At 40.7% G+C, this 13234-nt stretch overlaps 1 protein-coding gene across 3 annotated transcripts; it reads right to left on the reverse strand.

The window, feature by feature from the left end:
* Nucleotides 1-74: 74 nt before the first annotated feature.
* On the reverse strand, nucleotides 75-12156 carry ap1g2 (adaptor related protein complex 1 subunit gamma 2). Of its 3 annotated transcripts, XM_089008273.1 has the most exons (22): nucleotides 12052-12156; nucleotides 11365-11567; nucleotides 11024-11148; nucleotides 10795-10936; nucleotides 10220-10316; nucleotides 10058-10134; nucleotides 8599-8694; nucleotides 8391-8471; nucleotides 8185-8283; nucleotides 7578-7633; nucleotides 5940-6053; nucleotides 5708-5848; nucleotides 5516-5570; nucleotides 4473-4595; nucleotides 4166-4255; nucleotides 3957-4084; nucleotides 2858-2962; nucleotides 2648-2795; nucleotides 2226-2388; nucleotides 1552-1703; nucleotides 1012-1110; nucleotides 75-895 (listed from the first exon to the last, which is right to left on the reverse strand). In XM_089008273.1, the coding sequence occupies exons 2-22, from the start codon at nucleotides 11563-11565 to the stop codon at nucleotides 800-802; spliced, it is 2388 nt and encodes a 795-aa protein (XP_088864399.1). In that variant the 5' UTR covers nucleotides 11566-11567; nucleotides 12052-12156; the 3' UTR covers nucleotides 75-799. The 3 variants fall into 3 exon arrangements, 2 of the variants coding, with proteins under 2 accessions (XP_088864399.1, XP_088864400.1); XM_089008274.1 differs by lacking the exons at nucleotides 11365-11567; nucleotides 12052-12156 and having other exon boundaries at nucleotides 10795-10961; nucleotides 11024-11133; XR_016116433.1 differs by lacking the exons at nucleotides 75-895; nucleotides 1012-1110; nucleotides 1552-1703 and having other exon boundaries at nucleotides 2253-2388; nucleotides 2573-2795.
* Nucleotides 12157-13234: the final 1078 nt, after the last annotated feature.

Below are 13234 nucleotides of genomic sequence, written 5' to 3' on the forward strand. Positions count from 1 at the left end.
GGTGTAAAATACCACCACACATTGGTGCTTCAGGTTCTGACACTGTCCCGTCTTTATGAGAAAATGAGTGTGAATCCAAACATTTGAAATAGTTTACTTAGATCTGCAACAGTATGAACAACTATTTATAACGCCAGTACAGCACAGACATTCAGGATTTTCCAGATCTTTCAGAACTACCGAAAGTACTCCAGCCCTCTTTTCTTTCAAACGACAGATGTGCGTTGATCTTTAAAACAAAATATATTGTTAACAGTTTATAGAATACAGTTTCCTGACACGTATTTAAAGTGAGTGTCAATAATCAACAAAGAGCCATTGTTCAAAGCTTCCGCATGATTGATTAAGGAATTATATTGCTGATTTTACTGTCATTAAATGATTATAAAATAGGTTTAACGCATGGGAGCAAAAATAGAATGAAAGGCACAGAAGTAGATCGGAGCTGGGCATTTCTAAACATTAGTTTAGTGTTTAACAATTCATTTAAGAGTTAAATGGAGAGTGCAAATGGAGTGATACAAGACATTTGACATCTTCAAAGTCAAAGAACAAAAATAAAATCCATTAAAGGTAAAATCAACTAATCTTGATAAAAACCCTGAACAATACACCGAAGGTAACATTTTATAGCCAGTCAACATTGGAAAACAGCAACCATTTTGGATTGTTTCTCTGTATTCCAAAATGGAGACCCCAATGTCACATATAGGTGATGAGGTTGTGGTCAAATTTTGACCAAATCAGAAATTGGAGGAATGGTAGTGTGGAGGTCTGATGGCAGACTGACAAGCGCCGATCAGGGAAGCCCAGGAAAGGAATCAATCTGAACTGTGTCCTGAATGGAAGATGCTCCAGTTGAGTAAGATATCCGAATCCTCATTTTAAGGTTGACCTGGAAGGAATGGGCGAGATGACACTTGCCTGACACATTTTCCTTCATGGTTGAGCTCACGAAAATCAATTTGAGTAGGGAAAGTTGATGCCGGGTAGCTGGCCCTGTTGTCTCACCTTGCTCGGATTGTCGAGAAGTACCAACTGGGTCACGTGACCTAAGCATCCTGCAGGAAGTGTGTCTCCGCTGGGGGCCTTCATGTTTAAGTGGACACTCTGAAACGGTCAAATTCACACATGTGGACACCGAACACGGGTTGATGTCGCTCGCGTCACCGCTGGTGGTTAAACGTTGGTCATTTGCCAGCAGCCGGTCAGTTCAATCAGTCATTTTTATTGAAACCTTTTGCTTCTGTGATTCATCACTCCTATTTTATGACGGTTGCTAAAATAAATACAAAGGTAACAGCGCACCATGTTGCTAGCTGTGGGTGAAAAACATCCTCTCCACGGGGGAGGGTTGTACTAGCAGATGTTTTTGTCATGTGGATGGAGCAAAACACTATTTGTCAAAAGTCGTCTTTGACATCTCCGCTTAGACATCTGTGTTTCGAGGTTTCCGAACAATAATAATATAACGTTCATTTCAATTAGCGCTCTAAACACATACACAATTGCTACACATAATTGCAACTCTAATGAATAAAGGCAACAAACCTTTGGCACAGCTGCTTGGAGAGCAAAGCTTGTGACGTTTGAGTTGGAGGAGTTGCAGCCTTTCAGGGTTACTGTTACGCCGGAGTCGGAGTGTTTCTCACAGCTGAGTGTCAAAGTGACGCCATTCTTCTCGTAAACTGTCACTGCAGGCGCTGTCAAGTAGAAGCAAAAACATGAAACCTTGCGACACATATGCTGTGACTATTTAAAGAGCCTGCTTTTTAGAATATCGTACTTTCCGGTGTATAAGGCGCACCCAAAAGCCTCGATTTCCTTGAAAAGATGACCCTGAGCCTTATACCCTAGTGCTCCTTATATGTGAAGTAATATTGAGCCACAACAGGTCTCACAACTACTTTCAACAGCCACAACTTCATTTCCCCCTGCAGAAGAAGTGGTGCGTAACCCCAGTCTCGATTGTAGCGCCTTATAATGTGGTGTGCCTTATATTTGGAAAACTTATGTATTTATATATTATATTTGGAAAACATTTTTCACTTAGTCCGGTGCGCCTTATATATGGAAAACGTTAGAAAATACACAATTCTTATACTCCGGTGCGTATTATACGTGGGAAAATATTTCACACATTTCAACACACGCAGGCAAGATTTTATCATTCTCGCTCTTGGCGTCGCAGATCTGGAAACCCCAAGCGTGTGTTGGACTCAAACCTGGCGACGGGGGGATGGGCTCAAAGCCTCCCAACAGATCGAGAAGGTCCTCTCCAGCAAGTTTGGCTGTGTTTGTGGATTGGACAGTTACGGTGCTGCCTTGACCTGGACTGGCTTGTACGGATTCCTCGGAGTCCCCGAGCAAGTCCAAAAGATCACATACCTTCAGAACAGAGGACAGAAAAAACTCCACGCGTCATGACTCATTCTAAACGCACGTTCACAAGAATCTGAAATATGACGTGAGATGGAAGTCTTGTTTGCTTTCCAGATGTGCGTATGAAAACAAGCAAATACAAAACAAAGTCAGCTATGTTGCCAAATGAAATACACAAATTCTCACTTACCAAGTTCAGAGCATGACATGACATATCAACTGGTTAGTTGAGTTTCATTGACATCAATTTTCATCCGAATGTCACCTGGTTAGCTGGCGGTTGTGGAAGTGGAGCCTCCCCTTGCTTCACTTTGTCCACCTCCACCTCTGTGATAACGTCCCCGATCGAGTCCCCGTTGCGATGGCCCGGAGAGTTCTTCTCAATCACAGGCATTCTCTCCAGCACTGCTGCCCTGTGGACAACCTCGGTGAACGTTTCAACTCCACTGACCCCCCTCAATATTAAAACACAAACCTCATGTGGTCATATTTTTTGAAGAGAGCATTGTATTCCACTGCCCTCTGCTGGAGCTCCACATCGATACAACTGCCGTAAATGCTGACAATGCTTCTTATTCGACTAAATAAATAAATAAATACATACATACATAAAACATTTTACATGGATTCATAGTTTTCATACGTTTTTCAGAATTTGAATGAAAATATTTAAACCTGTAATGTGACAAACAATGAACATAAAGGACAACCGACGCCTCTGGACAAGTTGTGTCCATAATTTGTAAAATCACTTCAGATGACTTCTACTGAGCGTATTTTACAAGATTCCACCGTATATAGCTATATTTTACGTTTTAAGACTCGCGCTGAATATTCAGGAAGTCTTGTTTTTAAGTTGGTGACGATGCCTACCGTGACGTCACGATAGGTATCGTCACTGACCGAGAAAGCGACACACAATGGATTTTGGGTACTTTGGTCTGAAAACTTCGTGTTGATCTGTGTTGATGGCAAAATTAGAAGGAAAACACATAAATAGCGCGATGGTGAATCGTTGTGTGTTGCACCAAGACTACTATTTCATACGACTTGACACAAATTCCCAGCAGACAAAACAGCCCATTTCCAACGAAGCTTGGGCGCCATCTCGTGCATTTTATGGGCGCTACATTGGAGTCCAGACGCCTCAAAATGAGACGGAAGGACTTCTTTAATGGATTGCAAACATTTATGCTTTCCTCTTCAGAACTATTTGAATCATATTCATAACTGGATGAGTAACAAGAAAGCATCTTCTCCGAATCTGAAGCCATTGTTTTGTTCTGGAGCAAGGCAAGACGTCTTGGCGTGACGTCACGAACAAGGGGGCGGGACCTTCTGAAACTCACAATTTCCGGGGTCATTTTGAAGTAGTTTTGGGACACTAACTCATATTTATTTGTGTTTTGCATTTGACTAAAAATATCACCCTGCATGTTTTGGGTATTTTAGATGCCATAAAACGTTTTTCTGATGTCAGTTAGGAAACGGTTGTCCTTTAAGTGATTACAAAAAAAAAAAAATAGACAGTTGTGTTTACGTTGTCGGGATGAATCATTAAAAGTGTGTCTTACTCGACATTGTCATTGATACGGGTGCTCAGTTTCATGGTGGCGGTCAGAGCAAAGCCCCTTGTCGTCGGGGTGGACATGTGAGACTGGAGAACCGTTTCCAAGGCATCCAGTACGCTGTCTGCAGTCACCTAATTGGAATAATTAAGTTAATCTTTTTTTAAGTTATTCATTGAAATAAAAGGAATGAAAAAAACATGTGTTCCAGTGACCTCAATGGGGTCCATTTCCTGACATTCTCCTCTGAGTAGCAGGTCCCCGTATTCTCCAACGCACCAGCAGGCCACCTGAACCAGCGGTTGCTGCAGACATCCATTAAAAAAAAAAATATATATATATATATATAAAATAAAATCAATATAAAAATGTAGACACATTGTGGTGGTTCAATGAAATGTGCAAGATGTCAAATGTAATATAATAGGTGGCAAACAACAATGACTGCAACCTCATTAAAACTAATCATTAGGAGCTTTATTATTAGGAAATTAAAATGAAAAAAAGACAGCAGAAACACACCTGAGAGATGTCAGTGATCAGCGCTCGGTAAAGCGTGTGGACAGTGTAACAGTGGAGCTCAGATGCGTTGGTGATAAGCAGGATCAGGTTGGGGACAGTTTCATCTCTGACATCACTTCCGGCCTGGAAGTGTAATCGACAGGAGTGCATCAACACACGCTTTCATACACATGAATTAAACTTGCTCTACAAAACTTTCCACTGCACAATAAATAAATAAAATAACATAATATAAAATAAAATAAAAAAATAAACAGAAACAGAAAAAAAGAAAATAAAATCTACATAAAAAACGAGTTCATAAACAAACACACAAATAAAGAAATAAATAAAAATCTATACACACAAATAAAATAAAAATACACAAAATACATAAATAAAAAGAAAAAACAACAGAAATTAAAAATAAATACTACAAAAACCATATCAGTCAATAAATAAACAAACACAAAAATAAATAAATAAAAATCTCTAAATAAAACACGAATAATAAAATAAAATGCACAAAATAAATAAACAGAAAAAACAACAAAAAATAAAAATATATCTACAAAAAAATACATAAATTAAAAAAACAAACAGACAAACAAATAAATCTTTTTAAATAAACACAAATAAAATCAATAACAAAATACACAAAATAAGTAAATAAACAGAAAAAAACAACAATTATAAAAATTCATACAAAAAACATACTGTAATTATTAATAAATAACCAAACACACAAATAAATAAATAAAATTTATAATAAACACACAAATAAACAAATAAAATAAATGAAATAAATACAATACACAAAATAAAGAGAAAAAACAACTGAAAACAAATACAATTAAATCCACAAAAAAGACAAGTTAATAAATAAATAAATGAACACACAAATAAATAAAAACCCATAAATAAACACACAAATAAAATAAATAAAAGGGTGGTGGAGAGAGGGGACAGTTCACCTTGTTCTTACGACATGCCTTTAGGGAAAATAATGTACATACTATGCATGAGCTGTGCTGCAAACAGTGCGATGTTGCATCAGTATTTACCGTGGTGAGGACATGCAGGATGGTGTCGATGTGCCAACGCTGGGATGGTGCGTACCTGATACAGACACAAACAATTTTCGCATATCCAAAACGCACAGAGAATTTTGCCTGTGTCTTCAAACCGCCAGCGACGCAGATTCAAAAGCATGCTTAAATGGTGTGAATATGTCAATGCGTGCATAACGCACTCACCTCTCTGCGGCATGGAATATACCGCTGGTTGCTTCAGCTCTGAGTTCAGGCGGGCAGCAGGAGAGGAAGACGAGCAGCTCTTTCATCATGGAGCGGATGTTGCTGGCGGACACCAACGCCAAGGAGAGGTCTAATGCACGGCTGAACAAATGGACAGTTTTGCACATGAGCTCACGGTTGAATCGGGTTCTTTTCGAGAGGGAGAGAAACGGATGTGCGAGTGGGAAGTGACCGTTTGACGGAGGCATCGGGGTCCTTCAAGCAGTCCACGATGGTGCTTCTGTGACGCTGCACAGCAATGTGATCCGTCCCAACTATTTTTTGTAGGGAGGTCATGGCAATGTATCTGAACAAACACACAAAAAATATATGACACATCACATTTAGTGCCTATTTTGGTTGAATGCCACATAATTGAGGAGATGGGTCTAAAGTCAATGACGCCATTATATATACATCCATCCATCAAATATCTGTACCACGTATTCCTCATTAGAGTCGCAGGGGTGCTGGAGCCTATCCCAGCCGAAATCGGGCACAAGGCGGGGGGGGGGGGGGGGGGGGGGGCACCCTGAATTAGTTGCCCGCCAATCACAAGGCACACAAAGACAAACAACCATTCGCTCTCACACTCACACCTCGGGACAATTTTTGAGTGTTCAATCACCTGCCATTAATGTTTTTGGAATGTGGGGGTGAAACTGGAGTAACCGGATAAATCCCACGCAGGCCACGGGATAACATGCAAACTGAACACAGGGAGGTCGGACCGGGTCTTGAACTCACAACCTCTGCGAAGCCGGCGTGCTAACCACTCAACTACCGGGCTGCCCACGCAATTAAACAGAAAATCGTATTTGAGAAACATGTTTTTATTTAGGGCAGGATAGATGTGGAAGAAGCAGCCCGCCGCTCAATTACAGACGCTACCCAACTTACAAACAAGATACATTCCGAACGGTCGTTCGTAAGGTGATTTTGTTCGTAAATTGCTTCAGTGATATATTTTGTATGGAATGTATGTTTAAGGCTTATAGAAGTATGTTTAGAATTTATATAAGTATGTTTAAGACTTTTATAAGTAACCTGTATTGATTTGTACTGAAAAATAAACATTTTATAAAATATATGCTCTATAAAGATATGTACATGTATAACTGGAGAGAATGCTCCATGTGTGACTACAAAAATGTTCATATGTACCGTTGTTCGTAACTCAAATGTAGGTAAGTTGGGGAGCGCCTGTATGTGGAATATTGAAGACAAGATATTTTCAGCACAAGCCTGATGAAAATTATTATTTGCAGATCTTGGGTCAATATTTAGTGAATAAAAAATAAATGAATTAAAAATGGTCATTTAAATAATATGAGTAATCTTGCCAAGTAGATAACTAATTCTTTATCTATCTTCTTCCATTCCGATGGGACTTGACGCCTTATCACCTGGGATGTCGCTCTCATGCTAAAAACAAAACCAAAAAAAAAAAAAAAAAAACAGTCCGAGCATCATCACTAAGCGATAAAGTCCCCCGCAGGTAAAAAGCAGACGACCCCCGTAAAGGGATCCCACGTCCCTTTAAGATAAGCGCGGGGAAATACTATATTACTTGAGCAAAGCCCAGAGGAACAATTGATGAGCCTTCACCATGCCTAGCAGATAGGAAGTGACCTTCTTGCCCTGGCTTCAGAGAAATAATGTACTGGGGCGAGGCGATGAGATAGCTCAGAATGATGAAAACCTGTCAAGAAGTTGCCACTGGCCTCGAGCAACAAAAATGAAAAGGAGAAGCAGAGGACAAGGGGTGGGGGGGAGGGGATGACATGAAGGAACGGGAATTTCAAGTCGAAAGCCGTCGGAGTGCACTGACCGAATGTTTCTGTCGTTATTCAGGAGGAAGCGGCCCAGGATGTTCACTGCCAGGATCTAAGGAAGCGGGCATTCATGAATGCGGGATATTTCATGACAGGAACCCTATTTAAGAAGTAGAGACGCTCCCCACCTTATGAACGAGATACGTTCCGAGCGGTCGTTCGTAAGGTGAATCTGTTCATAAGTTGCTTCAGCGCTAGATTTTGTTTGGAATGTATGTTTAAGTCAAACACTGAACGGGGAAGTATAAAACACAGACCCTTCAGACCCTTCAGTAAGCCATAACTGAAGCTGCTGGCACGTAATTACTGAATTACATGCCAGCAGCCATTACTTTTTGTTAAGCATCACATCCTCCTGGAGCGTCAATTGGGAAGAGGGATTTCCTCCCCATTCAGACTCTACGCAGCCAATCATAAGCGAGCTCGGCCGGAAAAAGGCGCGCAATACAAAATCTAACTTACAGCATATCTGTCCGAACATTTTTTGACGCATTGTACCTGCAAAAATGTTCATATGTACCGCAATTCGTATCTCGAATGTTCGCAAGTTGGGAAGCGTCTGTATTACGAGTGAGATGCACCCTGTGGGAGAGTGTCTCTCACCCTGAGGCCACTTTCTGACTTGATGTCCAGCACGGTGAGAACGGTCTCGTACAGGACAGCGTTGCCCACGGTTTTAGTGCTATCTGTGTTGGTAGCTACCTGTGCACACGGCCAAATCCTCCGTGAGGTTGCTCGTTGTAAACAATCAACAGTTCAAATGCTAGCGTCGAGGAGGGGATCGGGATGCAACATCGCATGCATGAAACCTGAGCTAGTAGATCATTCATGGTGTCGCTGGATGCCTCGTTGTTGCGTCCGAGGATTCTCAGCAGTCTCAGGATGCGGACCTGTGAATGGGAGGCGCGTATGTTAGTAAAATAGCACTATCATTCATTGCCATTTGTCCAGTGGAGTTGCGTCGAGGTCTGTCACTCAGGTGTTGCAAAATAAGCCGTGTTGAAAGTAGAGACAAACCTGTAGGAAAGGATCACTGATCCCTGCCACGTCATGTTCTGGAGAGTAACCGGAAGTCACCAAGCTTTTCATAATGCGAACCAGATCTGGAACCACCTGCAAATACACACAGGCTTTGTCTAACTCGCCACGCTAAACTCGCTAGTGCTATACAACAGAACCCTGAAGATGTTTGGACAGCATTTTACTATGCAAGCTGGAGAATGTGGAGTGCTGCAGGCCAGTAGGCAAAGACGCAGATGCTAAGATCTTTGGTATGTTGAATAGGTTTTGGTTCATAACTGAGTGAATTTACACTGCATTATAATTCCAAAAGGCCTATAAAGGAATGCATCTGGGAAATTTAAAAGTTGGCCCCCTGGTGTCTGAAAAGGCGGCCACATTCTAAAATTGATGGGGCCCGATTTAACTAGATTGGCGAATTATACTAAACTGATTGAAATAAACCAAAATACATTCAACGTAGCAAGATAATTCTAAATTGCAACTGAAAAACAATTATTTGACTAAACTCTATTTTTCCAATATATCAGCAATTTTAATTCAAGTCAAATAATTTATTCATCCATAAACAAAAAAAAAATATTTTATTTAGTTACTACACAATCAATCCTGCCCTATTTTGATATTCGACGGTATTAAGACAAAGACAACAGACTCAGCACAATATCCAGCAGCTCCTGTATTATGTTTTTCTACTTCTTTCTTTCCTTTCCTCTTCCTTTCATAATTTTGCTGCTGTGAAATGTAAATTTTTCCACTGCGAGACTACTAAAGCCTAATCCAATCCAACATTTCTTAATAGTTTCTACTTAAACAAATGTATTTTTTTGAAGATTTCAAATGTGCCTCAACAGCTCTGAAATCATTCCCATTATCCACTAAATCCGAATAATTAACAGCAGTTTGCTGCAACGAATTGTCACTACCCTCCACAGACTTATTTGATTGTTTCTTAAAAAACGAGAATACGTTTGTTTTTAATGTCTTTTATAGTTTTACTCGTGTTCCAACCAAAATGTTCAATATCGCAACCATTCGTCATGTTCGATGTAAATAAGGCAATGCACCATGGGTAATTGAACATTTCATTATCCCTTTCTGCAGTTTCCTGCGGATCACGGAAAAACCCGAAATATCCTCGACCACAACTTTGGAACGCACCGAAACAAATGTAAGGTGATGATGGCTCGATTTTGGTAAGGCAAGATGGCAGACGATGGAGGTTCATACCTCTGAAGGAAAACAAACAGCTTTCATTTGCTGTATAACAAAAAAAAAAATCTTTAGCTATTTTACCAGAAGTATGTCATATGTGGCGCATATCATATACTGTAGCAATATGCGCTAATCGTAATATACATGCGTTGTTGCTGGCAGAGTGGAGTTACAAAGTTGCTCGGCCCAGATGCATCCCTGCCTATATGTGTGTGAATGTATGTGTTTGTCATCTTTGTACCTTTCTGAAGCGCTCCAGTGTCTCCGGATTACATTCACAAAGCACAGTAATGAGCACGACAGCACCATGGAGCACACCTGGACACAAGCAGAGACAAACACCTTGAACAAAAAGAAAAAGCGGGATGTGTTTGTATCAGACGCGCATCAAAGGTCAACTGACCGTGGTGTTTTTCCGCCAGAAGAGAGCGAGCTGTCGGAACAAAGAGCTCCCCGAGATCTGGAACCTTTCGAACAATGTGGATGGCACACAATGCAGCCTGGGGAACGAGAATGAGAGCGTCAAGAATGAAATTCCAAAAATCAACAGCAACTGCTTGTTCTGCTCAAACAAACTTCATTTCTTTGCTGCATCTCATCGAGTGCCTCCCAATAAAGAACAGATCCCAAAGAAAGGCGAGCCAGCACAAAATAGCTTCATCAGCGTGAGTTTCTTTCGTTCATTTAAAGGTGACAACATATAGAAATGTTTAGATTTTTCAAGGTTCATTAGTTTTTAAAATCCATTATTAAAAATCACAACAACATACTTAAAAAAATAATTGCTAGCCAGTAATTGCCAATTCTATGACAGGTCATTTTGCAGATATCTTTCAGCTACGGATACCCGAGGGAGACAAACTTAGTAAACGGAGTTCCTCAAAGCGTTTTGAATGACATTTTTGCTGATTGAGCGCAGCTTCTTAGTGACAAAAAAAAGCTTTTTGTTCGTCGCCTACCTAATTAGCACAACTTTACCTTCTTCTTAATGTAAGAATTGGATGCCCGAAGCAGCCTGTCGATCTCAGGGGCGAGATCTTTGCACATCTCAGCGGAGCCAATACAGGCGAGGGTACACAGAGCAAGTGACTGTACGTACTGGCTGCTGTGAGACAGGTCACTGAAAGGCAAGCACACGCAAACCACTACATGGGTGTCATGGAGTCATTTTTCACATGCTCAATGTGTTTTGGGTTGGGTTTCTTACTTTTTTATGGAATTGGTGATGAGCAAACTGGCATCCTGCTTTTCATCCAGAAGCATCATGGCCCCAAGGTATCCGACACGCTTTTCATTGTAGCGAGGACTGGCGATCATCCGAACACACTCCATCTAATGGAGAGTATCACAACTGTGATCAACGTGGGGTATATGAGGGCAAAAAAAGCGAATCATGGAGGAGTGTCAGAATTAAATCAATTACACTGAAACTGACATATTTGGGCTTTAAATGCTTAACAGTAATTACTCGCTCATTTTCGTAGTCCTGCATGAAAGCAGACTGATTATCTTTTTTTTTCATCGCACTGATGTTCCAAATCCTCTCACCTGACCGAAATGTGCCGGGTAGCCAAGCATGTGCACATAGAGAAGCTTGGCAAGGTTGTGAGACCGACAGTCGTTGTCAGATTGTCTGAATTGTGCCCGGATGGCAGCGCATTCTCTCTGGATGACACCCCGCTCCTCGCACTGAGTCCTGGCTGACCGAATGGCCCGGATCATCTCCTGTAGTTGAATTGATGGAGGCATGGCTGTGCGTGCGTGAGTGAGTGTGAGAGAGAGAGAGAAAGTGAGCAATAGAAAAAAATAGATTAACAGCTAGAATGGTTTACCTCTGAGTTTTAAGCCTTCCATCTAAGAGTCATCACAACGTGGGACTCTTTTATACCAACTTAAACGTTGCATTCAAATAGAATTTTAAGATAATTTAGTCATGTGCTCAATATGCTGATTGGACGCAATACATTTGCAGATGTATTGCGTCCAATTTTGTATCACTTCCGGCGTATTGCGTCACTTTTGAACACGAGGAAAATATACATCCACATTTTGATGTTAGCCAAAAAAAGTTATTTTGATAATAATACAGGTGTCTCAGGTGGTGTACCCGGTGGCTAATCTTTAGATAGCGCGAAGCTAACCGTGGTAGATAGTGTCAATGTAAAGCGCTGGACTAATTAGCATGACAGTAGACTTGTGTGGAAGGTTTTTTTTCTGGAATTATAAAGAACATACTTAACAATGCGTAGATTTAACTGTTTACGACCAAAAGACCATCATACACATCCGTAGTCTGCTTGCTTGACATCGGTGTTTGTGAATGACTGTCATGAATATTTGTTCATGGCCATTTCCTTGTACAGTTTTTCAAAATAAACATAAATGAAATAAAAGCGGCGCACTGCCCTGCCATGTTTGATTCTTATCAATGATTTTTCACACCAAAAGATGTGTATTAACGATTCAAGTATAACAACCCATTTTACAGAATCAAAACATGGTCGAAACTACGATATAATTTTAAAATGCTATTATTTTGAAAATAATATATCCCTTTCCGAATTAACGCAAACTACCGCAAACTATGACTTCCGCAATTTCACGCTGCGTGTCACCAGTTCAAGCAGGCGGGTGAAATTTGATGAGCTGCACTTTATAGTAGTGAAGGGAATTCCGGCTCCTTTCATTGGGCCGGTTCTTTTGGATCGGCTCACTAAAAAGATCCGGCTCTTTTGGCTCCCATATGGCTCTTCAGCTTTTTTGGTTGCTTAAATTTACTACCAAAAACCATGTGAAAAAAATACACCATATCAAATATTTATATGGTTTTAGATATATGTGCACAGAGAGCAGTCACTAACTTTAGCTTTCGCTCTGGTTAGATGATCAGCTGTCACTAATTTGCTTTTCATATTAATAATGCTATAATAGAAACTAGTAGAAATGATAATTGAATAATAACAGCATAATGTGATAACATTTGTACACTGATCACCAGTGACCTGCTCAAATGGCTCCAAAACAGTGCACGAGTCCTGCACTACCTACCCAGCTCATCTGCTAAGTTCTCAGAAATGTGTCATTGAACTGTTTTTCTAAGCCCTTCCCCTTCTCCTCTGCGTGTCTGGAATTCTCCCCTGCCTCCTCTACCACGGATCAATGACTTGCGGCTTTAACCGAAGACTGGGGGCGGGGAATAGAGGGGAAAAAAAAGTCGCCACCGATTTCCGGCTCGTTCACGAACAACACACCACTACGTTATAGCTAGGTAAGAGCTGGACTTGTCCACTATACGTACAACTCTTCATGAGATTAAATTGATCATAACAGGTTTACAATTTGACCAAACGCTGCAAAACATTCTTTGATCGGGTCATCACATTTATACAGATGTTTGAAGTGGGGTGGACATTTTCAG

Source organism: Hippocampus bargibanti, linkage group LG11, assembly GCF_051943395.1.
Source record: "Hippocampus bargibanti isolate YZ-2025 linkage group LG11, ASM5194339v1, whole genome shotgun sequence".
NCBI lineage: Eukaryota > Metazoa > Chordata > Actinopteri > Syngnathiformes > Syngnathidae > Hippocampus > Hippocampus bargibanti.